Genomic DNA, 27,011 nt, shown 5'->3' with positions numbered 1-27,011 from the left:
GATAAATATTATCAATCACATCTACAATGTTGAACGTTTCCCAGTTTAACTACCCCGGTTCCCCACATCCTTTGATTCTCTATTAAGCCATATTAATATATTTAACACTAAAATCAAATTTAAAAATGAGACACAGATTCCAGTTAAATTTCATAATAAAATTTTCGTATAAATCTGCCGCTTCATGCATTCAGAATTGTGCAAGACAAACCAAGTTCTTCATAGATTTTAAGTCCTCTACTTGCAAATTTGAAAGACATCCTGGCAAAGTGGTTATTGCGCTAATATTGGATACATTGTCACTATATAAATCTGGTTTACATGTTCCATTTTGCCCAAAACGCAGAGAGCACAATAAGCAAAACTTAATCACTTCCACAGCTTCCGTAAGGACATGTTTTTCTCAGTCTCCTTCTTCATCACCTTTGCAACTGCCATCTCAAAATCTTCTTGTGTTACATGAACTCTCCTTTCCCTCAAAGCAAACATCCCTGCTTCTGTGCATACCGCCTGCAAAAAAAATAAAGGAGTTATACACTACATTGATAATACACATTTTATAAATGAAAAGCATACGGTCTTGCAAAAGCAGCATTTAAATTATCCAACAAAAAACATTTCAACAAGTTTATTACATTTGTTAACAATCATCATAAACCTTGTAGATGTTGTCAGAATGACCTCAGCATACATATCCAGCTATCAAATTGTGCAGAAAATACCCATGCAATTATTGTCAAAAAGCCCGACTGGGTCTAAGAATCTTGTATTTTCTTTTCTTTTTTTTTATGTTAAAAGCATAATTATGAGTGCCATCCAAGGCTTCTACCGCATTGTTATACAACCTTGAAACAAGAGAGAAAATAGATTTCATAAAACTAACAAACCTAGAAACATAACAATCTTCAAATATTCATCTCTCCTCATTTGCTTAGGAGGCTGGGAGAAAGGGGGAAGGGGAAGGATCTAGAAAGAGAGATGCTCTTCACAGCTTGCATACCATATTCCAATTGGAAGAATATTTTCTCTTTATCCAGAACCCAGACCCTATTTAATTAATTATCTGCAAACATACCTTAAGCTCTGCACCAGAAGCACCGTTCATCTTCTCTGCAATCTTCTTTAGATCAATCCCCCGCATCAAATTCATTCTTCTAGAATGTATTTTCAAGATGTCCAGACGAGACTGCATACAATTGAGTAAGACAACATAAGTACCTATGTAGCATCTCACTGCATGCTCTCTAAAAACAGAGAAATTCTTATACAACTGCAGCAGCAAAACACTGCCATTATGATTGCTCTATTAACTGCAGGTTCTTCACAAAACCCAAAAAGGGTTGATCACAACGGCAAAATAACCTGACCAACTACCTTACTGAAAATGTTTGCCTTTATAATGAAGTCTAAAATGACAGAACCTTCTCTAGGATAGTGGCAGTGCATTACAACAGCAACAGCATAATAAAAGATTCACAAATCATATATGTCAGGAATCACTAAATACCACAACACGAAAATCATTCCGCCAGAATAAAGTTTAATAGGCACTGATGCCAACCTTGACACATAACAAAATCAATGATGCATAATCAAGAAAATAAATTCATGATGGTGCGGTTATGTCAGTTCAAATACAACCCCCTGCATACCTTTTCTTCTTCAAACATGTATAAGAACAAGGTGACAATTAGGGAGTCACATTATATGCCCCTAACATGAAAAAGGACAACAGCACTAAAATGCTTGCAGGAACATAACAATGACCACTAAATGCCATGTACCTCCTCATTCGGATTTGGGAATTCAATCTTCCTGTCAATTCGTCCTGGCCTAAGAAGAGCTTGATCCAAGATATCGATCCGATTTGTAGCCATCAGAACCTGTTGACAAATGCATCAAAGTAAGGATGCATAAAAATAACTGTATGCAAACCATAAAATGGTCTCCCTAATTCATCACATTTGTATTTCTGTTAAGTAATCAATACCTTGATCTTGTTAGATGCTTCAAATCCATCAAGCTGGTTGAGAAGCTCCAACATGGTCCTCTGAACCTCACTGTCACCATTGCCACTTCCAGATTCCATACGAGCAGATCCAATACTGTCTATCTCATCCATAAATATGATCGATGGAGCATGCTCCCTGGAGATGGGAGAAGGAGAAGGAACCACTTAAGTAAAATGAGAGATATAAAGCCAAAGTACAACAGCATGGTAGATAATCAGACAAAATCAGCTCTACTTTGTGTTTCAGGCTACAGAGGATCTGGCTATTGGCTATTGGCTATTGACTAATTCCAGATAACAAGTGACCATCCACATATAAAAAAAAAAAAGATTCTTTTCTTCATCACACTCAAAAACAAAAAGGGCTTTGAAATCAAATTTGTATGTTGGCACCTTGCTAGTATATCTAACATGTTTTGCTCTGCATTTGTATTTTTTTTTTTTTTTAATTAAGGACAACAAGCAAGGAAGAAGAATAAACCTGGCCATAACGAAAAGTTCTCTAACCATTCGAGAGCCCTCTCCAATGTATTTCTGAACTAATTCAGATCCAGAAACCCTGATAAAAGTACAATCAGTATGATGGGCCACAGCTCTAGCCAATAGAGTTTTCCCTGTACCAGGTGGTCCATACAGCAGGACGCCCTATAATTTATGGCAGAGAGCAAGATTTAGTCTTACAATGTAATCATATGAGAAACAAATCAACAAAATGCTAGGACTTGGTAACATGACAGTACCTTTGGCTGAGCTATTCCAAGACTTTCAAACAATTCAGGATGCTTAATTGGAAGTTCTATTACCTGCAAATTATACCACATAGCAGGTGTAAAGAATAAAACTGATCCACGACCAAACATGGGATTAATAATGGAGAACCATAAAAGAAAAAGGAAAAACCCAAAAGTGATAAGCCATAATTAAGAAAGTGCGAGAGAAACCTCTTTTATCTCTTTAATTTGTTGGTCAAGACCACCAATCATGTCATATGTGGAATCTGGAACTTTTTCAACTTTCATAAGATTAACCAATGGATCTACTTTGCTTGGTAAGACCAGATGGAGAACATAGCTGTCATTACGAAGAGCAACTCTTGTTGATGGTGTGATTTTTGTGATATCAATATTCTTATCAATATCGACAACATATTTTCCTTCTGGATGAACCTGGAGAAGAAATTACAAAATAATAGCAGAGTAAGATTGAAACACACACTCCATAAATGACACCATGAATTGCAGATTAAGAAACAATTATCTACAGTTTTAAATAGCTTATGTTGATTCCAAATTTTTAGTCAGTAACAAGATGTTATTCCCATTTGTAAAGTCAAAGAGAGAGCTACAAACTAAGTATAAAAGGATCACATACCTTGACTAAAACTTTGTTTTTACCCATAACTTTCACAACCTCACCAACATAGGAACCAGGCTCCTGAAGCAGCTGTAGTTCCTCTCTAAGCATTCTCACTGTCCAATATGCAAACATAATAAGTACTTACACAAGAAATAGACTAAAAGAATGAATGCACCAAAAATAAAGATAACATTCTATAAAAAAAAAAAAAAACCTTCTTCCCTAAATATAAAAGCTCCATATGTGCATCTGTTTCCAAGTTAAGGCTATCACAAATAGAAGGCACGATAACCATGGGCACAATTTCCTAGATGTATTGGATGCAATACCCAAGTAAAAATACAATGATGTTTGAATAAACCCATCTCCCCTTCCAATAAAAAAATACATAAAAGGTGAACGACAGAGTAAATGGCAATAAAAAGAGAAGATTATTACATAGCATTGACAGTCACCAATATGACCATTCCATTTCAATCGCACATAATTTCCAACCATACAGAAAAAGATAAGCATTTATCAATGCGCATTTTATTGACAATATCAAATGATGACATCTGGCTACACTTTTTACTTGCAAAAAATTGAGAACTTCAAAATTCAACCGATGTTTTGCATAACCTCTATTTGAGTTTCAGTTAAGACTTTTCCAAGTGGTGTTGAATTAGAATATGTAATAAAATTTCCAATTTACTTCCATTGCATCAACAAAAAAGTTGTGTCAGAAATTAAAGAAGGTCAAACAAAACCTCCATGATCAGTATAATCCTTGTTTCACTGTTTTTTATCAACTAACGCAACCCAATTCCCAAGTAACCAGCAAATGTAATCACCAACTTAACCTCTACAAATTACTAAACCAATAATCTTCCTCAAATCTTAGTAAACTTTGTTCAACTAAATATCACTATTTTCTCACAGATCAAAACACCAAGGTAACAACTAACGACTTTCTCTAAAAATAACAAAAGCCCTAATCCCAGATCGACAATCTCAATCAACCCAAAAATTGAAAACAGAAAAAAGGAAATTAATACAATAAATCGAGGTAAGAAAAACAAGATTAGGGTTAAAGGACCTCGAGAATTGAGCTCATTGCGTTGGGCTTCGAGACGGTTGAGATTGTGGGTTTTTTGGCGGTGATTGAGCTGTTTCTCGTGGATGTGTTGGAGATAGTATTGCCGGAGGCCTTCCCCTTGCTTGGCGCCGCTCTTGGCCGTGCATATCTCTTCTGCCGATGCCGGTTGCTTCCTCTCGATACCCACCGTCGCCATTGAGTTTTGCTTCTTAGGTTCTTGCTTTTGGCTCCTACAATCGCATTCAGAGTCTCTAATAAAAGAGGGCTTTCTTTGACAACAAGTTTTGATTCGGATTTCTAATAAAAATCAAGTTTTTGCTTGGGTTGTCTCCCTCTGCTCGTTGAAATTCGTGGGCCTGTGGCACTGATGGGTAGATAGGTTGGGCCTTATGAGAAAATTTTGGTTCTTTCTTGGATAGACTCATCCAGTGAAAAACAAAAAGCCCTTAAATACAAATTAAACAATTATTTAAGTTTTTGTTCTTTTACAATCAATTTAATTTTTAAATATTTATTTTCATTCAATTAAATTTTTAAAAATTTACTTTTATATAATTGAACATTCAATTGAGTATTGGTAGTTAACTAGTTTTTGTATAATAAATACTCAATTTATGAAAATAAATATTTAAAAGTTTAATTGATTATAATTAAATGATAAAAACTTGGATGATTATTTAATTTTAGTTTAAAAGCTTTTATCATACTTATAGTAAAAAATAATTTTAATATATCACAAAATAATATTAAACCAAGATAAATTAAAAAACATAACTATATATATATATATTGTATTTTGGAATGTCATAGATTAAATCTCGAACATTAAAATTAAGAGTTTGACATTCTATATTAACTTTATTTAAAATTCAATTAAGCTACATTACTCATAAGTCATGAGTTGAAAATCATTTTTCTTGAAACATGTTCTCCTTAGATACATGCAATATTTTTCAAAATTTTTTGATCATTTGCCTATAAGGATTTTGCTTTTTTTTCTCAAAATATTGTTTTTTATTAGATATTCATTTAAGAAAAAAATGTGTATTTATCTAATTGTAATGTAGGGATCTTACCCATTATTTTTTCATTCATTACCTTTCTATACATTTATCTCTAGCATTCACACGTGTAGATTTCATTATGTGAAAAGTCATATTTGTGAGTGATGATTAGAGTTGTGTTAAAAATAATAAAAAATAATAAAAAGAAATCAAACCCAAATTTAAGGTTGGCAATTAAATTTGATTTTATCAAGTTCTGATTCGATTTAATCCAATTTTATAAAGTCATATTTTTTTAAAATTAGATTTTGGATTAGGTAAGATCAATTTTTTTTTTAAGTCAAGGTTGAGTTAGGGTTGAATTATATATGTATATAATATTTTTTATTATTTATTTAATTATATATTTTTATATATTATATATTTATTTAATTTTATAAATATATTTAAAAAATAATATTTTATTAATTTTAAGTTAAGTCGGATAATTTACGATTTTATGCATATGTGGATATGATATAAAAATAATATTTTAATATCATGTTTGAGTATTTATTATATAAAGTCAAATCAGGTTCGAAACGAGAAAAAACCATCCTAACCCGATTTGTTACCATTTCCACAAAAAATATCTTTCAAGTATTTTTTTAAAATAAATTATATTCTTATTTGTTTGAAAGCAAAATCTAAACTAGTTTGTGTACAACATCTAAAAGAGAATATTAACTTTGTTAACTTAAAAGAATAAACTCAAAATTGATTTAAAGTTTCAACCTTTTCACATAAATGCTTAAATAACTAAAACTCTTAAGCCTTGTTCTCTTTAAAAAAAAAAAAAAACTCTTAAGCTTTGCATTTATGGAGTTTTTTTTTTTTTTTGCCAAAATATTTATGGAGTTTATATAGTGTATTTTATAAATGTTGATTTTATTTTCCTTTGTCTACTGTGATTTAATCTCCATTTGATAAAAACACAATTTCTTTAATAAGCTTTAAATTGCATTTAAAAATAAATTATTCTTTTATCTTAAATAAAATTCAACTTTCTTAACAACATTTTAAAATTTGAGAGATAGAAAAAGGAGATAACACTTGAAAATAATAATGTTTGTCCCATAACTTAAGTTTAATTATTTCTATGGCTAATACGTTAGTTTTGAAGTATTTTGTAGATAAAATCTATCAATTAATGGATGAATTTACAATTTCAAAAAAAAAAAAAAAACATCAAAAGTGATTTTCAAAATCTATTTTTAATAAAAAAAATACTAATCTCGTTATAAAAGTCTTGAAAAGTCAAATTACTAAAACATTACAAAGTAAACTAGTGAAATATCTCCTAAAATATTGGAATCAATGACTTTCAAACTGACGGTCAAACTAATCATTAGAAAATGTAAAATTATATTGAATCTCCTATAAATTTGAAATCCAAGCCTTAAACAAACAGTTATAACTATCCTCGCTTACCCTTAATCGTATCTTTTTTTAAACTCAAACTTCCCACCTTTCTCATTCGCATAGCCAAAACCAATTGTCATGCCAAGTTCTTTAAGTGAAAATAGGTAAAGTACTCCAATCTCACATTGGATATGAAAAATAGGTTAGTGGGATATAAAAACGTTGACGCTGCTGCATACATTGATAAGTTAATTTTGAGGAGAAAGAATAATAGTCATGTGACAAGTGGTATCAGAGCAAGCCCTGAACCGTTCAACCCACTTTAAGCTCCTCGAAGAGGGTAGGCAAGGAGGTCGGCTTCCGTAACAAGAGCGTCACGAGGTTGGGTGATGTATTATAATCTCATATCGGACATGAAATAGGGATTACTGAGGTATAAAAATGTTGATGCTACACACTTTAATAAGTTAGTTTTGAAGAGAGAGGATAATGACCATGTGTTTGTGACACAATGCTATGCTTCTCAATGCACCACCACCTTTGAGTGGCCACTACTTTAGTCAAACAATAATCGCCTTCACAGTTAATGCTTTTTTTATTCAACGACAAACAAATGCCAACAACGAGCCAAAGAAAACTTATGTTTTCACATTTTAATAAGTCCATAAAAACTTCACGTTTCGAATATAACTACTACTTAATAGTCAATACTCATGTTCCTTACTTTGTTATTATTGTAATTTATTAATTAAATTATTTAGTGACGAAAAATCCATATAGTTGTTGCTAATTTGGTAGAAATATTGGGCATAAGTTGGATGCTCAGTAATGTAATGCAACAACACGGTGATAATGTAACAGTAAAATGGCTAGTTTCATAACCATTATTTGCTTTATCATGATATCCATATAAAAAAAAAACCATTTATTTGGTAAGTTTTAAATTACATTTAAAAAATCAATTATTCTTTTTATCTTATATAAAATTAAACTTTCTCGTTTAGTTTGAGATTAAAAAAATGAGATAACACTTAAAAATAATAATATTTTTATTTCCATTGTTAATACGTGTCATTGAAGGATTTTGGAGATAAATTTTATCAATTAACAAATGAATTTATAATTTCATGATTTTCAAAATCTATTTCAATAAAAATATACTAATATTGTTATAAGCATTTTGAAAAATTTTTTAATAAAAAAATTATTAATGTTGTTATAAGCATTTTAAAAAATCAAAATGTCACGCATTGAGATTTATATTAACGTTTAGTTTCAAATTGAAAATCCCTTATACTTAAAATGAGATAACATTTAAAATTAATAATGTTTTGTGTATTTCTATTACTCGTACGTTTTGTAGATAAAATCTACCAATTAGTAGATAAATTAACAAATTTAAAATAAAAGAAAAAAGTATCAAAATGACTTTCAAAATCTATTTTTTAAAAAAGAAAATACTAATCTTGTTATAAGCATCTTGAAAAGTTAAAGTATCACGCGTCTGAAACTTACATCAATGTATTGTGCAATGTTAAGTTGGAAATCTCTCTTTGTATATCTAACGTTATGTTTAGATATATATAAATAAAGAAAAATAAATGAAATGAAAGCTTTTTAAATGAAATGAAAAGGTATTATACTCCTTATTTGTATAGTTAAATTAATAAAAAGAGAGGAAAAGAAAAGAATTCTAATAATTATTGTTTGGATAAATAGTGAAAAGGAAAATAAATAATTCATTATAATATTTTTTTTCAATTATAATATTTTTTTAATAAAATAACATATAATATATAAATATATATTTATACTACATAACTTGTATAAATAAATATTTTTAAATAAAATTGAGCATGTTTAATATAATAAGATGTATTAGCTAGTTATTGATTTAATCTTAATTTTATATTTAATTCAGTATTTTAATTTATTCTGACAATAATTTAGCTTGTTTTACTATTAAGTATTGAAAAATCATAAAATATTTATACAACTGTGATGTTATAAAACACTCATAAGAAGAAATTATATTTGTAAGAAGTGCCAATTATATGATCAAATCTAATGTCATAATAAAAATATGAATACAATAATCTATTTATAAAATAAAATTTTGTTAACTTTCCTTTCTTTAATTTTTTCTCAAATTAAGATATTAAAAAAGTGAAAATTACAATGAAAATAAAAAAGTTATTGAGTTTTTAGTTTTTTAAATTAAAAGTTTATCTAAATAAAAAAAGAATTTTGTTGTTTCCGTTACTTTCCTAAGCCTGCACTTGGATTTTTCTAGTTCTAGAAGTGATGTCCTTAGGCAGGAGTGCTTGTGCGAGCTATCTTTGTGACTATTATGAACCTAAAGCCTAAGTTCTCTTGACTTATTTGATGGAGTCTTGGCTTTGGGTACATTCGTGCTAGTTGTAACAAAAGCACTAAAATCATTACAAAGTAAATTAGTAAAATATCTCTTAATTCCTAAAATATCAAAATCACCTACTTTTAAAGTTGCTGTCAAAGTAAGTGTTAAAAAATGTAAAATCTTATTTAATCTCCCATAAATCTCAATCAAAGCTCAAACAAATCCTTGTTAATCATCTATTTTCTTAGGCTTTATGTTTCCCACCTTTCTCATTCCTATCACTAAGTCCAATTGTCTAGCTAAGTGCTCTAAAAAAGAATAGGTAGAGTATTCTAATCTCACATTTGATATGAAAATGAGGGTCACTAGGGTATAAAAAACATTGGCACTGCACACCATAATAAGCTAATTTTGAGGAGAAAAGGTAATAATCACGTAACAATTAATATCAAAGTAGGCCTTGAATTGTTCGACTTATGCCAAGCGCCTCAAAAATGAGGTAGATAGAGTGCCAAACCTTTGTGACGATGGCATCATGAGGTTGGATGGGGTATAATGTCATGCCAAGCATTCCAAGAAGGAGTAGACAGGATACTTCATTCTCACATCGAACATAAAAAGAAAATCACTGGGGTATAAAAACGTTAATGTTGCACACCCTGATAAACCAATTTTTAAGAGAAAGGGTAATGACCATGTAACACAATGCTATGCCTTTCAACGGTTCGCTACCTTTGAGCGGCCATTGATTTAGTCAAATAACAATCACCACCGTAGTTAGATTTTCTTTAATTCATTTTATGCTGGAATATCATGAACTAAACTACCCTTTCGTAGGTATGTTTTTTACTTTCTGAATATATACATACATATATATTTCTTTGCTAGGGAGTTGCTGAATATTTTTCTTTTAGAAGGTTTTTGTTGGCACATTTAGATAAATGATGAAAAGTTATTTTTTTCCCTTTATTATTATTATTTTTTTTTGCTTTTCATTTCTCATCAATTTCCATTATCCTTAAATAATATATGATAGCAAATAAAAATAAATGAATGCAAATTGAAGCCTTGTCGAAAGGCAATCTTTTCTTCAAGGTTATAGAAACATATACTCGTCCAACTAGAATTGTTTGTGGAAATGATAAGGATGCTAATATGGAGGCATTATTACTCATTTTTGTACTAAAGAAGTACCCTGTATTTTTAATTTGAGCTTGATCTTTGACAAGTGAGCAATTCTTTTTACCCTTATAATTTGATAGTGAACTATACAATAAAATCTTGACCGAAAACTGAATGTGTTCTTTTAGTCTCGATAAGATTTCTAGCTGGTTTTAAGTGTGATTTTTTGGACATTGGGATATGAATGTCGAATTCATTGATTGATTTATAAAGATCTATAATAGTGGAAGTTTTCATAAGGGTTAATAATGTACCTTCACTTAAATTTATAATTGATATTTGTTTAAATAGGTGTTCTAAATATACCGTTAAATTTTTTCTATACTGCCCCAAATATTTTTTCAAAAAATACTTACATATTAAATATCAATTTTAACTTTTAATAAATGATAAAAATATTTTTAATAATTTATACACCCAAAAATCACTTCGTATTTCTCGAAAATAGATTTTCGAGTGTTATATTGTGTTCTCAAAAATATACTTTCAAGAAAGTAATATAACTCTAAAAAATGAATTATCGAGAACAAAATATAATTCTCAAAAGTTTGTTTTCAAGAATACATAAATTTTTTCTAAATATAGATTTAATTATAAACTCTTAGTAATTAAGAAAATCAAGATTTGTAATCTTTGAGCTACAAAAAAATGTCATTAGTAGACTGACAAATCTAACAGTAAGGCCTAGTGATCGAAATATTTAGATTTGTCAATTTATTGATGACATTGTCAACATCAATGTTCTATATGGTGTTAAAGTTTAGACTAGCATACATGCATACACGTGAGTCATCAATATGCTGATTCTTACTTGATCATATGTGTGAATGAAAAAAATATGTTAGTTTTCAAGTATGCATGAGCATAAAAATGTTTTTATTCTAAGCTCAGATAATCAAGAACTTTATTTTGCTCATGCAAAACCAGAAAACCAAAAAACAAGAAAATAGTGTTCTTGATTTTCTAGAGTTTTAAAAGAAATAACAAGTTGATGCCACAAATGTTGAAAACATCGATTTCAGTTTCATTCACATACATGATTAAGTAAATGAGTTCATAAACACATGATTAAGGTTTTTAATGATTAAAAGTGAAATTAAGCCTATTGAAAATAGATATCCGAAAAATCTCAATTTTTTTTGAATATTTATTTTCAATAACACTTAAGACTTCTTGAAAATGGATATCCAAGAACCTTTGAGTCGTATTGGAAATGAATATTTAAAAAACCTCAAAAATTCTCAAATATTCATTTGTGATAAACTCAATTTTAAAACGTGAAGAGAGAAGAAGAGATAAATGGTATAAATGAAAAATAAAAAGTGAGAGATAAAGTGTATCTAGTAGAAATAAAAAATAAAGTTTTGAATTTGAGGTATATTTAGAAATGGGGTGTATATAGTAATAAATGGAGTGTAAATAAAATTCCCTTTGTTTAAATCATTTTTATATTTTTAATTAAATTTTTTTAATTTCATATTTAATTTAAATAATTAAATTTCAATCATGAATCTAGTTGAATGTGTATTATTATCCATTAGTTAAATTAATAGAATTTTTCATTACTTTTTAAGTAGCGGAGAGAACCTTTTTTTTCTAAAAAAAGTTCATCTAAGAAGAAAATGGAGTTTATAATTTGCTTAGAAAACCTAAAAATTATAATAGTGATTGAATTTATAGTTCATGAACTATCAATGTATACATAATTAGTGAATAATTCAATAACATTTTATAGAAGATAAATTTTAAAATTTTAAAAGCAAATATACTTCACTTTTCAAATATTATCATTTAAGTAAAAAAATCAATGCATTTTATAATTTTAAAATTTATCTTTTATGAGATATAATTATGCAATTTACATTTATATACGCATTAAATGTAAGTCATAATAATTTTCCTTCCGCTATCACAAATTCACAATGATACCCAAAAGAAATCCTTTGCCTTTTTGGATTGGGCTAAAGCCTTGTTGGGCTAGCCCAATTTCCTCTTAAAATTTTGCTTCTAAAACGACAAAGAAAGTGGGAAAAGAAGGCCCAAAGTCAGCCTTCTATGTAAGAGAGGATCGATAGCAAGTTTCTCCTCGTGCCTTGCCCGGTGATTTTCGTTGCTCTGTGTGTCTGACTTCTGTAAAACAATAGTTTTTTTTTTTTTTTTTCTTATTTTCTCTAACATTTTAGCATCATCATCATCATCATCTTGATCAGAGCCCAGGGTTAGGAGGTGTGTATTTACGCAATCAAATCCCAAATCTCACTGATCAAAGCGTCTTCCCACCTGTATTAAACTCCCGCCGTTTTTTTTTTTTTTTTTTCATCTACTGCTAATATCTCTCTCTGTCTGTACATTCTGATCCCAATCTCATAAAGAAAAAGAAACCCAAGTTTTTTTTTTTAATTCTTTGGGTTTGTGTAGATTTGTAAGGATTTTAAGGTTGTTTCTTGTTTTGTTTGGAGATTAGTTTGCACTTTATTTGTAAGTGAAAAAAGAAATGGATAAGAAAAGGATTGCTGTCCCACTTGTATGCCATGGCCATTCACGTCCCGTCGTGGATCTCTTTTACAGTCCTGTTACTCCGGATGGCTTTTTTCTTGTTAGTGCCAGCAAAGGTAATTACTACTTAGTTGGTCTCAGGCTATTATTTTTTCTGTTAAATGCTTTATGATTTGTTGTTTATTTATTGTATCTGGAAATGGGGTTTTTATTTAAGTAGTCGGTTATCTTAAATTCGCTTTTTTAAATCTATTTTTAGGCTAATCTTTAGTCTATATTTGATTGATTTGATTTGGTTTCATTATATAGGCCTTTATATGTGTATAAATGGTGGTTATAATTTATATGTTATAAATGTTAAGACTTAAGATGGCAATTCTTCATAGAACTATGAGAGATATGCACTTCTGTCGAGGGATATTTTAATATTAATCTCATGCTCATAAAAATGGGGCTTTGCTTGTCTGGTTCAGATTCCAGTCCCATGCTGAGGAATGGAGAGACTGGAGATTGGATAGGAACGTTTGAAGGACACAAGGGTGCAGTGTGGAGTGTTTGCTTGGATACAAATGCTTTACGTGCTGCATCCGGTTCTGCTGACTTTACTGCGTATGTGATTCGCTTTTGATCCCCTTCTCTCACAATATGTTGTTATTGTATTCTGAAAGCTGTTTAATTATTTTTGTTTTTTGTTTTCGTAGTTCTTATATATGCAAGTTGTGTTTTTAATACGAAATGTCTTGGAGCACCTCAAGAGTTCTGTGGAAAATTCTTATATGTTTACACTACGGAGAGACTCTATGTCACTACAGTGTGCCCAATTGCATCATTCTATACAAGTTTCTATTTACTGTTGCTTCGTTGAATCTCAAATAACATATTCTATCACTTAAAAGTGGACAATATTCTTTACATAGGTTTGCTAGCTCTTGATTATTGTGCACGCTTCAATCTCCTGCTGCAGTAGTTTGAATTGAGATCTTGTAACTGGAGTGGTATCTATTTATTTCATCTGCTGTTCTGAACAGGGTTATTTGACATATATCTATTTACTTGACGTATCCTGTGAAATGCTTTTTTCCTTTTTTTGTGCAGGAAAGTGTGGGATGCGCTAACAGGTGATGAATTGCACTCATTTGAACACAAGCATATAGTTCGAGCCTGTGCTTTTTCAGAGGTAAAGTGGTTGTTTTCGTTTTGTATAAACTTTCACTTAGGAGAATAAATTGTATTTTTAGGGGAGTGTATATAAGGTGGAATATGGCAGGGAAAATGAAAGAAAGATACGTTTTTGAAATGTATAACAGCTTATGCAGTTTTGTGAATCATCAATCTTTTGATAAAAGGATAGTTATATGACAAACTATGTGGGTTGTTGAACAGCTTTATAGGTTACTTTGGTCCTCATTATTAATATATGGAAAGTAATTTCAACTACTTCTGCCAAACTCTTGCAATTTGTGAGTAGTAATGCCTATTTCTAAATCCAAGCTAGCAATAAAACAATTTAGTTCTTCGGTGGCTTCTCTTGATCTTTATTTTCTTTCATTGCATCGACAGAGAAGTGTTAACCATGTTTTGGTTTTGATTTTTGAACACCTGGTCAACTTGTAAAGGATGGTTGTCACAACTATCATAATCTTTTTGATCCTTTTGTTTTTCTTGGAAGGAAATTATTACAACTTACAAGATGCTAACAACCAGGATGGGTTATTGAATCACATTTTTAGCTTTCTGCCCAACACAAAGGAACCTCTACCTGCTCTGCTATTATGGACTTTTTTTCCACTTATAAAGTCATAAGGTTTGATACTATCATCATAGTATGGAAAACCATAAATAAAAAAATTCTGAATTTATGTAAGTGCAATTTTGTCAAAATACAAAGTCATTGGAGCCATGGTGAAACTTGGGATTGTTTTAAAGCTAATTATTGTATTGTTCTATGTTATCTGCAAATAGCAATATTTGCAGTTTGTATTAAAAGGTATTTTACTCATCTTCAGTAAAATTCTGTTATGGAATGGTTGGCTTCATTGTGCCCTAATTATTTTTCTCTTGGCCAAGTACCCCTAATTATTAGTATGGTTTCATCTCATTCAAGGTTTTCTGATTTGGAAACAGGATACGCACCTTCTATTAACTGGGGGAGTCGAAAAAATCCTCCGTATTTATGATTTGAATTGTTCAGATGCACCTCCAAGAGAAGTGGACAAATCTCCGGGTTCAATCAGAACTGTTGCGTGGATGCATAGTGATCAGACAATATTAAGTTCTTGTACTGATATGGGAGGTGTCAGGTATCCATCTTCCTCCGTGTTTGGAGGTTCTCTCATGTAATTTCTGTAACATTTGTGGTTCATCAGTCTTTAAAAGCAAGAATTTTGCTAGATATTTTTTATTATTGATTCCTATTATATGCGCGGATGGCTGTTGTCTTGCTGTAAAAATTGCATTGGATATTTGGATTACTGCAATATTTTTTTTTCCCCAATTTCTGTTACGATGACACTCTGGAGGTTTTGAGATCAAAACCATGAACGCATGAATTTCAGTGGGACAAGGTTTTTTTATTTGTAAATTTTCCTCCTGCTTATCCCAGAGGGAGGGAGAAAGCAGAAAGGCACTTGATGGATGAGTGGTTGTAGTTCAGATGCTTGCCTGCTTGTTGATTTAATAATTTTTTACTTAATTTAAAGCATTTCTTTTGACAGTGTATATAACTATGTCAAGTTTATAGCTGTTATTAACCTAGTCTAATGCTTGTCTTGGTCTTTTATGGCTTCTCTGTCTCTCCTATTACTGAATTTCTTAGTGACCGTATAGGTTATGGGATGTAAGGAGTGGTAAAATAATTCAAACACTAGAGACCAAGTCATCTGTAACCAGTGCTGAAGTGAGTCTAGATGGTCGATATATCACAACTGCAGATGGATCTACGGTTAAGTTCTGGGATGCAAACCAGTAAGTTCTGACTTTTGAGCCAGATTTGTCTGATTTTTGTGCCAGAATTTCTGCTTTTATTGTTACTATATCCTACCTTTACTTCAGCTTTGGGTTGGTAAAGAGCTACAACATGCCATGCATGGTTGAATCAGCCTCATTGGAACCAAAGTATGGAAATAAATTCATTGCCGGAGGAGAAGATATGTGGGTTCGTGTTTTTGATTTCCACACTGGGGATGAGATAAGTATGTTCATAAACATAAATTGGACTGGACTTTGACAATGGAATGTTTGATTAGTGCATGAATTGATGCTGGAATTCAAATATGATATGTGATACTACCCTTAATTCCTAAATGCTAGAAAATATGTGGCTGTAGTTTGTTCGGTAGACTTGGTGCTTGAATTCTAATATTATATGTGAGCTTGCATTTTTTGTTTCTGATTCTTTATGGTAACTTATATCTTCCCTTAATTACTGATTTGCATCTGATGTGCAGCATGCAATAAGGGTCACCATGGTCCTGTACACTGCGTGCGGTTCTCACCAGGAGGGGAATCATATGCCTCAGGATCCGAGGATGGAACCATTAGAATATGGCAGACAGGCCCTCTGACTCATGATGACACTGAATCCTTTGCAGCAAATGGGTCAGTTGGAAAGGTGAAGGTATCTGCGGAGGAGGTTTCGCGCAAGATTGAGGGCGGCTTCCATATTGCAGAAGAGAGCAAGACTAAAGAGAAAGAAGAAGGGAAGGAGTAACAAGGGTGATGATGATTTCGAGCTTTGTCTCTGCAGGCATAAAGCCATTATCTTCAAGATAGTTTTTCCTTATCAGAGATAGATAGACTAGATCCCCAATTTTATTATTATTATTATTATTTTTGTATAATTTATAGTCTTTGGTGCATTTAACATTTGTAGACTGTACCAATATGTTTTCTAAAAGGTATAATGCTTCACTCTCGGCATTTTATGCAAGAGAGTGTTGTGCATGGTGGATGATATTTTCTCTGAACAGAACGTGCAATGTTACAAATTACAGTGGCTAAAGTAAACATTAATAATTCTAAAAAAAAAAAGGAAAAACATCAATTAAATGAAATAAATCAGTTAAATATACTAATAAAATAAGATTTATCACTATAGTAATTTTATAGAAACAGTAGTTTACTTCAGTAAAGGAACCACTTCGGTTCCCAGGTAATCTTTCTTCTAACTAGTGCTTTCTGTTTCCCATTGTCATCCATCGTTTACCCACAAAAAATCTCTCTGTTCCTTTCTTTTTTTTTTTTTTACTCTAATATCTTGGGTTTTTTTTTTTTTTTTTGGCGGGAAAGATGCGAAAGGTTTGATTATGGGCAAAGCCTCGGCTGCCAACAAGGACAAAGAGAAGAAAAAACCCATCTCTCATTCTTGTCGAGCGGGCCTCCTGGTAGATATTTCGTTTGCTTTTCCTTTCAGTTCCCTTTTTCTTTGATTTGTATTTTTATTTTCGTTATTGGGGTTTTTTTTACCCTCTTGTTTATGGATACGATTCTAGCCTCTAAAACTTGCGGAGTTTATCTGAGAACGGTGGGACCTGATAGTCATTTGATAAAAGATAAGGAATTAAAGTGTTGATGACTCAGTTCCCCACTGTTCTTTTTCAGTTTTCATACTCGAGGATAGTCGATAGGATGGCTTCTACTAGTACCTTTTAATGAGTATCCCTCTCTTTCAATGGAGTCATATAAAGGAGTGGCAGCCAGAGCCAAGTAATATTGCTTTCTATTATTTGTCTGTGATATCCAAGATGCCTGGAGCACATGAATGGACCTTAAATCCTGTGGCCTGTGGCTATATCTTGATTTTACTCTGTCTAACAATTACATTTTGCGGTAGTTTAAAACTGGACTGGCCTCTAATAACTGGTGCATCTCTAGTGATTGAATGGGCCACAATAAAGTTTTGCTGTTATGGCATGGAGACCGAATTCGGATGCTCGGACTGCCAGGTCACATAAATCTCCGCGTTTCAAAACGTTGTTCTCTTGTTCCAAGTGGCTCTTAATTGTTAAGAAGGCCTATAGTTGCTTTTGTCTTCGGTGTTTCTCCTATTATGTCTGGCTTAAAAGAATTGCACGTGCTCTTGCTTTGGTAATTCTATGTTGCTCTTGGTCTACTCTGAATCTTAGGGACCTGAATTGGTTTATTGTTAAGCCAATTGTTCTAGAGTAATAACTCTTTCTGTTCTGATTGATTAGAATCACTTCTGCAAATTGTTGTTCGTAAATCACCAATTTGGACATCACTAGAGGCTGGAGTTTCCTATGCTATTCTGTTTTCCTTCATCTATGAATTTTTTGTATAATATGTAACCTGCAGTTATCAGTGGGTCGGATCCATCGTCTACCAAACTCAAGGACCACGGCACATGGGAGACTAGGAGCCACTGCTGCAGTTTATTCTGCTGCTATTCTAGAATATTTGCTGCAAATACAAGCAAGGATCTTAAGGGAACCATTGCTGACGGTGGTGTGATCCCTCATCTCGACAAGCCACTCGTCAACAAGTCATCCAAGGACTAGACTATAATGTGTTATTGCTTGTAGAGATTTCCCTAGTCTCAATCTGAGCCGCACTTCGTTGCTGTGAGCTTGAGACTTAAAGCCATGGATTTATTAGGTTCTGCTATGACAGTTAATCCATGCATTTATGTGTTCAATTAATGTGTTGAAACTTAGGCCTGATCCTTCTTTAGCTGCTGGACTGGGATTGTTTTTGGTCTTTTCTTTGCCTTTCCTGAGGTATGCCGTCGATATTGGCATTATTTAGCAGACTGACTGACCTGGTGGCTGTTACGTGGTTAACATATATGACTAGCTTTAAGGTTATTGATGTTATATATGTTAACGAATATAACATATGGTTGTCAATTTATTGCACAGGTCCTGAAAAATTTAACAACCATTTTCGAATGTGAGACAGAGAAACCCTCTTTACTTTCTGAGGCATGTGTTTGCCTCTTCAACTGATTAAACAGGTAGCTACTTTCATAACACTGTCATTAGTAGCAAATTGATGGTAGTAAAATCCATAGAAATCACAAACATCAGTCTACAATGCTTCCAATCCCAATTCAAATCTGTCGATCATATGATGAGATCTTAAGACATAGCTAAGCCACTCAATCTCATGCAGTGATCTCAGTAAAAAATGCACTAATGTTCCCGTAAACACCCTCAAATCAATGTGTTCCCCAAATTTGTTAAACCATGACTAATCCCACTCAAGCTTCACGCATGAAATAACTTAAAACTAGATAACCAAATGCAAGATGTCATGCACCCAATGCTAAAACTACCAATCATCCTGTTATGCAAAAGCAGGGATGAATCTCGGAAGAGAGATAGCATTTCACGAAAATTTTACCACAAGGGCAGCAAGTCATTCTGGAATTTAGATGGACGAGATTCTTGGAACATCAACCGGGAATTTATGGATTTCATCCATCCAAGGGTTTTTCTCCTTTGCTGGATTTACCGTCCTCAAAGCTTTCCACACCGCACTGTTACACTTGAATCCTGAACCAAATGCTATTTGCCAAGTTCTGTCCCCCTTCCTAATCCTACCCTTAGCTTCTGAATAAGCCAATTCATACCAAAGAGAGCTGCTTGAGGTGTTGCCAAATCGGTAAAGAGTCATTCTTGATGGTTCCATGTGCCATTCAGACAGCTGCAAATTCTTCTCCAGTTCATCCAGAACAGCTCTTCCTCCAGCATGAATGCAGAAATGCTCAAAAGCTAGCTTGAAATCCGGAATGTATGGCTTGACCTTCATTTTGAAAAGCTTCTTCCCAACCAATGTAGCAAAGAAAAGCAGCTGCTCAGACATTGGAAGAACCAGAGGGCCCAATGTGGTGATGTTGGTCTTTAATGCATCACCAGCAACTGCCATGAGATCCTTTGACAATGTAACACCAACCTTCCCTATGGAGTCTTCTTCCTGGGTAACACAGGCAAAGCACTTATCATCCGCACCCTTGTGAGTGCGAACAGTGTGAACCAATTGGTATTTGGATCTTCTTCTGTCAGAGCATTTGTTAGAGAGCAGTATTGCAGCCCCTCCCATTCTAAATAAGCAGTTTGAAACAAGTTTTGAGCGATCATTTCCAAAGTACCAGTTCAAGGTGATGTTCTCCATGCTGATAACCAGTGCATAGGAGTTGGGATGGACTTGGAGAAGATGTTTTGCAAGATCGATGGAGATCAAACCTGCACTACAGCCCATTCCTCCCAAATTGTAGCTTTGAATATTCCCTCGAAGCTTGTAATGGTTGATAACCATGGCAGACAATGAGGGTGTTGGATTAAACAAGCTGCAGTTCACAATCAAAATTCCAATGTCTTTGGGTTTTACGGAGGTCTTAGCCAAAAGCTCATCAATAGCACCAAACATAACAGCCTCTGCTTCTTTTCTAGCTTCCTGCATTGATGGGTTAGGGGGAATATTGAGGACAGCCTCAGGAAGATATGTTGAATCCCCAAGTCCTGACCTTTCAAGAATCTTACGCTGAAACTGAAGATTCTCCTCTGTGAATGTACCAGCCATTCGAGACTGATCCATGAAGATCCTTTTTGTGCATTTCCGAGATTCATCCGGTTTGTAGCAAGCAAAGTTGACGAGGTAAACAGGACGAGGGCGGGTTAGAAAGTAGAGAGTTGACAAGAAAACAAGAAGGGTTGAGCAGATGATAACAGATATGAGGTTGTATTGAAGATGCTCCCAAAGATCATAAAGATCCTGGATGGAAAATATTGAGAGCTGGGCAGCGATTACAACTACAAGAGGGGTAAGGAAGAGGTACATTCCATGGGTGATTAGGTAATGGTATCCAAGCTTCACATATTTTAGCTTAACCGATTTCTTAAAATCAGGTAGGTTCCTAGATGATGATGGGATCAAAGGTTGTTCTGGTTTTGGTTCAGCCATCTTTTCCCTGGAAAAGATTTAACTCATTGAATTAGATCAAATGCCAAAAAAGAGTCAGAATAAAAGATAAATTTTTAAAAATAAGTAGGCTTTTCAAAGGTAAAGTTGAACCAGATATTTCTACATGGTCTTTCCTTTTTTATTTTCTCTTCTTTTAAAATATTACCTACTTATTGATTTTATCCCATTTTAAGAGACAAACTTTATGGCTGTCTAGGCCCTAACAAGCTTAAAACCCTAATTTCAGAATGATAAAGAACATGCATTGCCAAAGAAAAATCAAGTTACTCCTTTTCCCCATTTCTGTCACCATAAATTTTTTTTTTTTTTAAATGAAGTTTTACAGATCAAATCTAACAAGGATTTTGCAAACCCAGATCAGACTTTCATATCAAATTCATGAATTGTACATAGTTTGTGAGAACTGATAGTAGAGAAAACATAAAAATCAGCATTTGCATAAAAAAAAACAACCTTCCCAAAAATTCAGACCAATTAGCAAGAGAAAAGACCATACAAAGAACACCCAGACCACAATTCACACCGGAACAAAACAAAAGCAACTATAAATATAAATTAATAACAAAAACCCAGATAAAAAAAAAAAAAAAAACTCACCTTGATCCCCGGAAGCCACCGAAGGTCACTTGAATCTATTCAAGAAAGGCCACGGAGACAAAGAAGAAGAGAAAGAAATACTAAAAAAACCAATAAATAAAATACGAGGCGCGTAAGTGCGTCAAAAAGAGAAGAGAGATCAACGGATATTAATAAATTTGAAAGGAATCTACTATAATAAAATATAATTAAAAAAGAAAATTGTCTCTGCAAAAATGGAAAAAAAATGAAGAGAAATGGGAAAATGATGAGGAAACGAAACGAAGAAGGTGGTGTAATAGACGCGTTTTCTTGAAGAGGCGGCGCCGTCTGTAGGTTTGGAAACGTTTGACCGTTTTTCTCTAGGTGTTCACGGCGAGAAAAACGTTACCGCTTTATAAATTAGACGGCTCCGCTTTGGTTTCACCCAGTTGCTTCCAGATTTTTTCTTCCTGTCTCTTTTATAAAGAGTGGGAAAAGAAAAGCAAGGAAAAAAATTTAAAGTTGAATTAAAAAATTTCTCTTTTTTGTGTTAATACAACTGTGCAAGTCTTCTAGAAAAATTTATTAGAAAAGTAGAAAGTACATATTTGAGCTGTCAAATAGTAAATGCCAAATTTTTTTATATGAGTAGATTTTATTTCTTAAAATATTTATATTAATTTTTATGGAGTTTAAAATAAATTAATTTTAGTGCATTTAATATTAAAATTTAAAATTATTTTTATAAAATTAAAGTTTAATAATTTTTAATGTTAAAAAATAAAATTCATAAAAAATAATTTTAAAATATTAAAAAAAGATATAATTTTAAGATTAAAAAAAAAAAGACAGAGGGAGTAATTCATATGGACCACTGGGTTCCAAGTTCAGCTAATCGAACTGAGTGAACCGTTTGATTTTTACCAAAAACAGTGAAAATCTGAAGATTGAACTGGTTGATGTCAAGGTAGAAAAACCTTTCTTCCTGCTCCATCAAGGGCAAAAGTCATGAAGTAAAGCTCATTTAACACTGCCTTGGAGCAAAAGCGATGGCACTTTCCGTATCACGTGGTTAGTTGGTTACCAACTGGAAGTCACATGAATTTCTTCTGTGTCTCCTTGCAACATCGCTGTAATATTCTCAATGGGTCCATGCCTAGCTGTTGTCGTCGTGAATGAATGAAAACATACTTACATCTTATTAACGCATACTTTAAGGTAAGATTTTCATCCATGACACAATGGCTCATTAGCAATTCTGGTAGAAACGTAACAAATTGTCCACATGGAACTTAGCAAATTTGGACCATTAGGAAATATAACTTTGAACCTCGAATTTACTTATTTAATTAATTTATATAATTATTTTAAAAAAATAATATTTAGAAAGTCCGATATTTAAATCTTAGTACCTCAATCATTTTCTTTATTTTCAAACTACATAAAAAAAAATTATATAACTTAAGCTTTTCAGTTTGCATGCTGAAAACTTCACAAAAAGTCTCACTGGTTTTGCCCGCAATTCCAACTTCTGCATATTGTAACATAAAGAAAAGGCTTTGCAGCCGGAGAATGCATACTGCTGTTTGGTTTGATATCAACTGTCTTCTGGTATTGACTGTTGAGAGTGCTCAGATTTATACAATTTTCATTTTTTTTATAATTTAATTAGCTAGATATCCATGACCTTTTGCAAGAACAAAATGCTTTTTACACTGCAAGTTTCTCAGGTAACCAAAAATTCTTTCAGGGAATGCCTTGCTCTTTCCTTAGTTACAACTTCCAAGAAAATGTCATGGTCAATTCAAGGTCGGGAACAATGATCTGCAGGGAGTGATGTTGTTAATCCAAAGTGAACTCCTCAAGCCAAATTAGCACTTCATTTCTCTTCGATGCAATCACCCATAGAAAGAAAGTAGAAATGGAGTCAATAACTAAGATGAAGAAGCAATCAGAACAAAGCTGCTTACAAAGCATGGCATACTGCTTCTCCAAGAAAGGAAAATTTATGGCTAAATTTAGCAGCTATATGGAATTTGACTCCATATTTTCTGAATTTCGATAATGATCTAAGTTGGTAAATATCACCTCTAGTGAGTTTTTATTCGAGGAAACAAACTAATCAGATGAAACCATGCACTTTTTTCAATGCCTTTGATACCTATATTTCCATATTTTTCACATTAATGAAAATATGTGTTGCCTTCAGAGCAATTACAGATTCATAACATTCCCATTTGACAGGTTGAGGCTGCGTATATATGTGCACAAAATTGAGCTATGCATTTACCAATATATCAGTTAAGCCAACAACAGCTGTTATGATCAATATTTAGGTGATGGAACAAAATTGCCAAAGGTGAACTTCACAATCCCCAGAAGTAAAATCCCTCTTGGGGCGTCTTGTTTTGGGGGTTTATGCTCATGTAGAGTACTATCTTTGGGTGATATTGTAATGGTACTTTGTTTCTATATTTCTTCAATAAAGATAATTTTGCCTTTAAGAAAAAGAATGCTTAAGAATCATAATTGTTGAGAAAATCCAAATCATACCATTGTAAATTTCCATGTTCGTCCTGGAACGTTGTATCGGGCAAGCAAACAACCCATCTTCTGTTTAAGACCGTCTCTAATAGGACTAGAGGGCAATGCTTTCTCTTTCTCATGAACAACATCCTCAGTAGGTTTTCCACTGAACTTCATTGCTGCAGCAATCCCTCCTTCCACCTTTCTCAAGTTAACTGTTGCTTAACTAGGATCTGGTAGACTGTTGAAGTACAAAAAACTGTCAGTTATCCTTGCTAAAACAAAGCATAAAAGTACTAAAAAAAGTTATCGTTGTCGCTATCCAGTTTGGAAATATGAGACTGTTTGATATCTCCGACCCCAACAAGACTGATAGGCCTCACCAGCTTATATCTTTCTCCAATAGAAGAACTATTTGGATGGATACCTCAGACAATTCAGGTTCAAGTGCCTGGGTAAAGACATGAGTAGTCATTGGTATCTTCTCCATTGTAGAATTCTTACCAAAGATATACCTACGCCAATGGAATCCATAAACTATGTCAGGTGAGAAGGAAAAAGGAAAACTTAGAACTGAAACCAACATACTGAATTGGATTTTCCAGAAGACTTACCCAGCAACAGCATTAAAGCCAGTTGACCTGACAGCTTGTCTCCATTTGTTTCTACCACTATGAATGGTGTCTATTTCCTTACCTGACTAACATCTAATTGTTACTCACAAAGTTACCAGACATTCAAACAAATTACATATGCTCAAAAAATGCCACACGAAACACTAGTCAAAGAGTCATTCTTCTGAGTAATAAGATATTCTGTGTATAAAGTGCAGAAATTCACTTCATACGGAAAATTCCCCAATACAAACTGATGACATTAGCGTGAAAGGACAAGAAAATATATAAAATTATACAAATTCCATATTAGTAAAATCCCATTGTTCTCTCTCCATTGAGATAAATGAAGACACATTACAAACAGAATTCAGAAGCAGAGTAATTGATGGTAGATCATTGATACAAGTTTTCTGTAATGATCCTACTTGATAATGAGTAAAGCTTACCAATAATTAGTTTGTTTTCCCCTTTTTCTTTCATGTTTTTCCAATTATAGGGTTATTTATGCCTTTATTGTTATAAAACCAGAAGGGAATGAGTTTATTTATCTAGGCCCAGAAGCCAGCACACCATCATTGTGTAAAACATTTTGTCTTGGGCATACTAATACAATCACAATTGCATATATACCAGGAAGACCAAATGTTCATGGAAGCAGAACAGATTTTATTCCAAAAATCAGAAGAAAAAACAAAGGAAAAGAAGAATAATACAACCTCATAGTTTACAGTCCTCTTCAGTATCAGATACCTGGGTTTCTCCAGGTCAGGAGTCTTATAAATCAGCTGCTGCAAATATATATATATATATAAACCCTAGTATAAGATGGGCAGAATCACAAATATAAACTAATTAAACTACTCTCATTCAATTAAGCTGATTTTCCAAGCAAGAGATTTGCCAAGATTTCAAATTTAGAAAAGGGACAACTTGGCTGGAAAGACACAACAAAAGTAATAAAGGACTGAGGCCAAAAAATAATAATAATAATAATAAAGGACTTTTCATGTATAAATATCCTTGAGATTTTAATGTGCACTGGTAGGGTGGATTTAGCTTTTGAGGGATACCTCTAAAATTTTTATGGACATCTAAATATTAGAAAATAAAAAATTTTAAAAGAAAAATTTTCTTCGCATAAAATTTTTTTTATAAACACATTTTTTATCGACTAAATTGATAAATTCATTAATAATTTTTTTATATATTACAAGTGAATGCAAAAGAAATTTCTAAATCTATTATTATGCTCTACCCAACATATAACCTTTTTCCTCCACGTTCCCGACGAATAAAGACATAAAGTAGCTTCCACTTAAATCAACAAAAAAAAAAAAAAAAACCAGACAGAATAAACCATTTTGTTGCATTTATTCATTGCATATTCTTCATATTAATGTAAACTTGTTTTTGCTACGAAGCCACCTAGGATTTTACGTGGCACTTTTGTCACCAGCTTCACACGATCCAAATATCTTCTTCCATGACCCCCCACGGGGCATGCCTCATGTTTTCTCTCTATATATAATCCTCTCGATCCCCCTCAAGCAAACCAAATTAAAATCTCCTTCCTAAGTCATCACTGCCCCTTCAACTTCAAGTCTAAGAAGAAGAAGAAGAAGAAGAGTAAACACATGTATCTTCCAATAATATTAAAAGGTTTAGAAGCTGCTCAAACATGAGCATGACCATGCATGATGACGATGATGATAATGATAAAGTTCGTTATCTTGGATACACGTTCTAACTCAAAGTCAATGGCCAAAGGCCATAGCGGCTATGGTCATGCTCCAGCCGCATCAGCCGATGGTGACGGGAATGATGATGACGGTAATAGTTATGATTTTGCTGCGGCAGCTTAGGGATTATTAACATCTTATCAAAATCCTAGCTAGTCTTAGAGTGCTCTAAAACCCTAGTTAGTACGTAGTAGTGCAGTAATCTTGCTTGCTCCATTGTCTATGGTGTGTTTTTGATGTTGTTTTTTTATTAATACTATAATTAAGGTCACTTTATTTAGTCCTACCTAATTAACAAGGGTTTTTATGTAGCATGCATGAGGTAATCTTAATCTTATGTCACGTTGGGACTAATTTTTATAATGCGAATACAGATAAGGATTTTTTTTTATTTTTATAAAAGAAATAAAAATTTAGAAAAAATAAGAGGAGAAGAATTTGCACGTGTTGAGGATCGACTATTAATCTATGGATGGACCTTTATCCTCTAAAATCGTAGAGTCAAAAGAAACGTCAAAGAAATTAATCAACTCACCAGGAAAGATATTTTTGAATCACTTTGATTGATGACTTCAACAAGACTGCTTATGCAATCCTAATTATTTAATTGTTAATTAATATCTACTTTTACGTATGTTTTAGTTTATTTAACGTGTGAATAAGTCAACTTTTAAATCTAAGTAATTAAATTTGATTAATTTGTGTAAAAAAAATAAAGTGTGAAAATAAGGCCACACTGATGA

General features: G+C 32.6%; 2 protein-coding genes and 2 pseudogenes across 5 annotated transcripts; 2 read left to right on the top strand and 2 right to left on the bottom strand.

Moving 5' to 3' along the window:
* Positions 1 to 137: 137 nt before the first annotated feature.
* LOC111303246 (26S proteasome regulatory subunit 8 homolog A-like) lies at positions 138 to 4,721 on the bottom strand. The gene is made up of 9 exons (XM_022899364.2): positions 4,446 to 4,721; positions 3,383 to 3,480; positions 2,953 to 3,177; positions 2,752 to 2,814; positions 2,493 to 2,656; positions 1,991 to 2,147; positions 1,785 to 1,883; positions 1,076 to 1,186; positions 138 to 510 (listed from the first exon to the last, which is right to left on the bottom strand). The coding sequence occupies exons 1-9, from the start codon at positions 4,639 to 4,641 to the stop codon at positions 370 to 372; spliced, it is 1,254 nt and encodes a 417-aa protein (XP_022755099.1). The 5' UTR covers positions 4,642 to 4,721; the 3' UTR covers positions 138 to 369.
* Positions 4,722 to 12,475: 7,754 nt separating this feature from the next.
* LOC111303245 (uncharacterized) lies at positions 12,476 to 16,829 on the top strand. Of its 2 annotated transcripts, XM_022899362.2 has the most exons (8): positions 12,476 to 12,617; positions 12,856 to 13,003; positions 13,361 to 13,496; positions 13,983 to 14,064; positions 15,012 to 15,187; positions 15,714 to 15,851; positions 15,939 to 16,078; positions 16,334 to 16,829. In XM_022899362.2, the coding sequence occupies exons 2-8, from the start codon at positions 12,886 to 12,888 to the stop codon at positions 16,594 to 16,596; spliced, it is 1,053 nt and encodes a 350-aa protein (XP_022755097.1). In that variant the 5' UTR covers positions 12,476 to 12,617; positions 12,856 to 12,885; the 3' UTR covers positions 16,597 to 16,829. The 2 variants fall into 2 exon arrangements, with proteins under 2 accessions (XP_022755097.1, XP_022755095.1); XM_022899360.2 differs by having other exon boundaries at positions 12,477 to 13,003.
* On the top strand, positions 16,770 to 18,681 carry LOC111302594 (putative histone H2A variant 3 pseudogene; annotated as a pseudogene). The gene is made up of 3 exons (XR_016326840.1): positions 16,770 to 16,878; positions 17,058 to 17,269; positions 18,201 to 18,681. The product of XR_016326840.1 is annotated as a putative histone H2A variant 3 pseudogene (transcript).
* Positions 18,682 to 18,882: 201 nt separating this feature from the next.
* On the bottom strand, positions 18,883 to 21,933 carry LOC111303244 (3-ketoacyl-CoA synthase 11 pseudogene; annotated as a pseudogene). The gene is made up of 2 exons (XR_016326728.1): positions 21,426 to 21,933; positions 18,883 to 20,814 (listed from the first exon to the last, which is right to left on the bottom strand). The product of XR_016326728.1 is annotated as a 3-ketoacyl-CoA synthase 11 pseudogene (transcript).
* Between the last annotated feature and the right edge of the window lie 5,078 nt (positions 21,934 to 27,011).

This window comes from Durio zibethinus, chromosome 13, assembly GCF_047325235.1.
Source record: "Durio zibethinus cultivar Kanyao isolate XHJ-2024 chromosome 13, ASM4732523v1, whole genome shotgun sequence".
In the NCBI taxonomy this organism is placed as follows: domain Eukaryota; kingdom Viridiplantae; phylum Streptophyta; class Magnoliopsida; order Malvales; family Malvaceae; genus Durio; species Durio zibethinus.
Note: the sequence above shows the minus strand (reverse complement) of the source record. Positions and strands in the feature narration are given on the sequence as shown.

What these genes read in the sequence shown, in the direction of transcription:
- LOC111303246 (XM_022899364.2), bottom strand. Translation starts at nt 4,641, where the DNA reads ATGGCGACGGTGGGTATCGAGAGGAAGCAACCGGCATCGGCAGAAGAG. An exon ending in AAATTAAAGAGATAAAAGAG is followed by an intron (nt 2,815 to 2,952) that starts GTTTCTCTCGCA and finishes TATAATTTGCAG; the next exon opens with GTAATAGAACTTCCAATTAA. An exon ending in AAGCATCTAACAAGATCAAG is followed by an intron (nt 1,884 to 1,990) that starts GTATTGATTACT and finishes ATTTGTCAACAG; the next exon opens with GTTCTGATGGCTACAAATCG.
- LOC111303245 (XM_022899362.2), top strand. Translation starts at nt 12,886, where the DNA reads ATGGATAAGAAAAGGATTGCTGTCCCACTTGTATGCCATGGCCATTCA. An exon ending in TCTTGTTAGTGCCAGCAAAG is followed by an intron (nt 13,004 to 13,360) that starts GTAATTACTACT and finishes TGTCTGGTTCAG; the next exon opens with ATTCCAGTCCCATGCTGAGG. An exon ending in CCACACTGGGGATGAGATAA is followed by an intron (nt 16,079 to 16,333) that starts GTATGTTCATAA and finishes TCTGATGTGCAG; the next exon opens with CATGCAATAAGGGTCACCAT.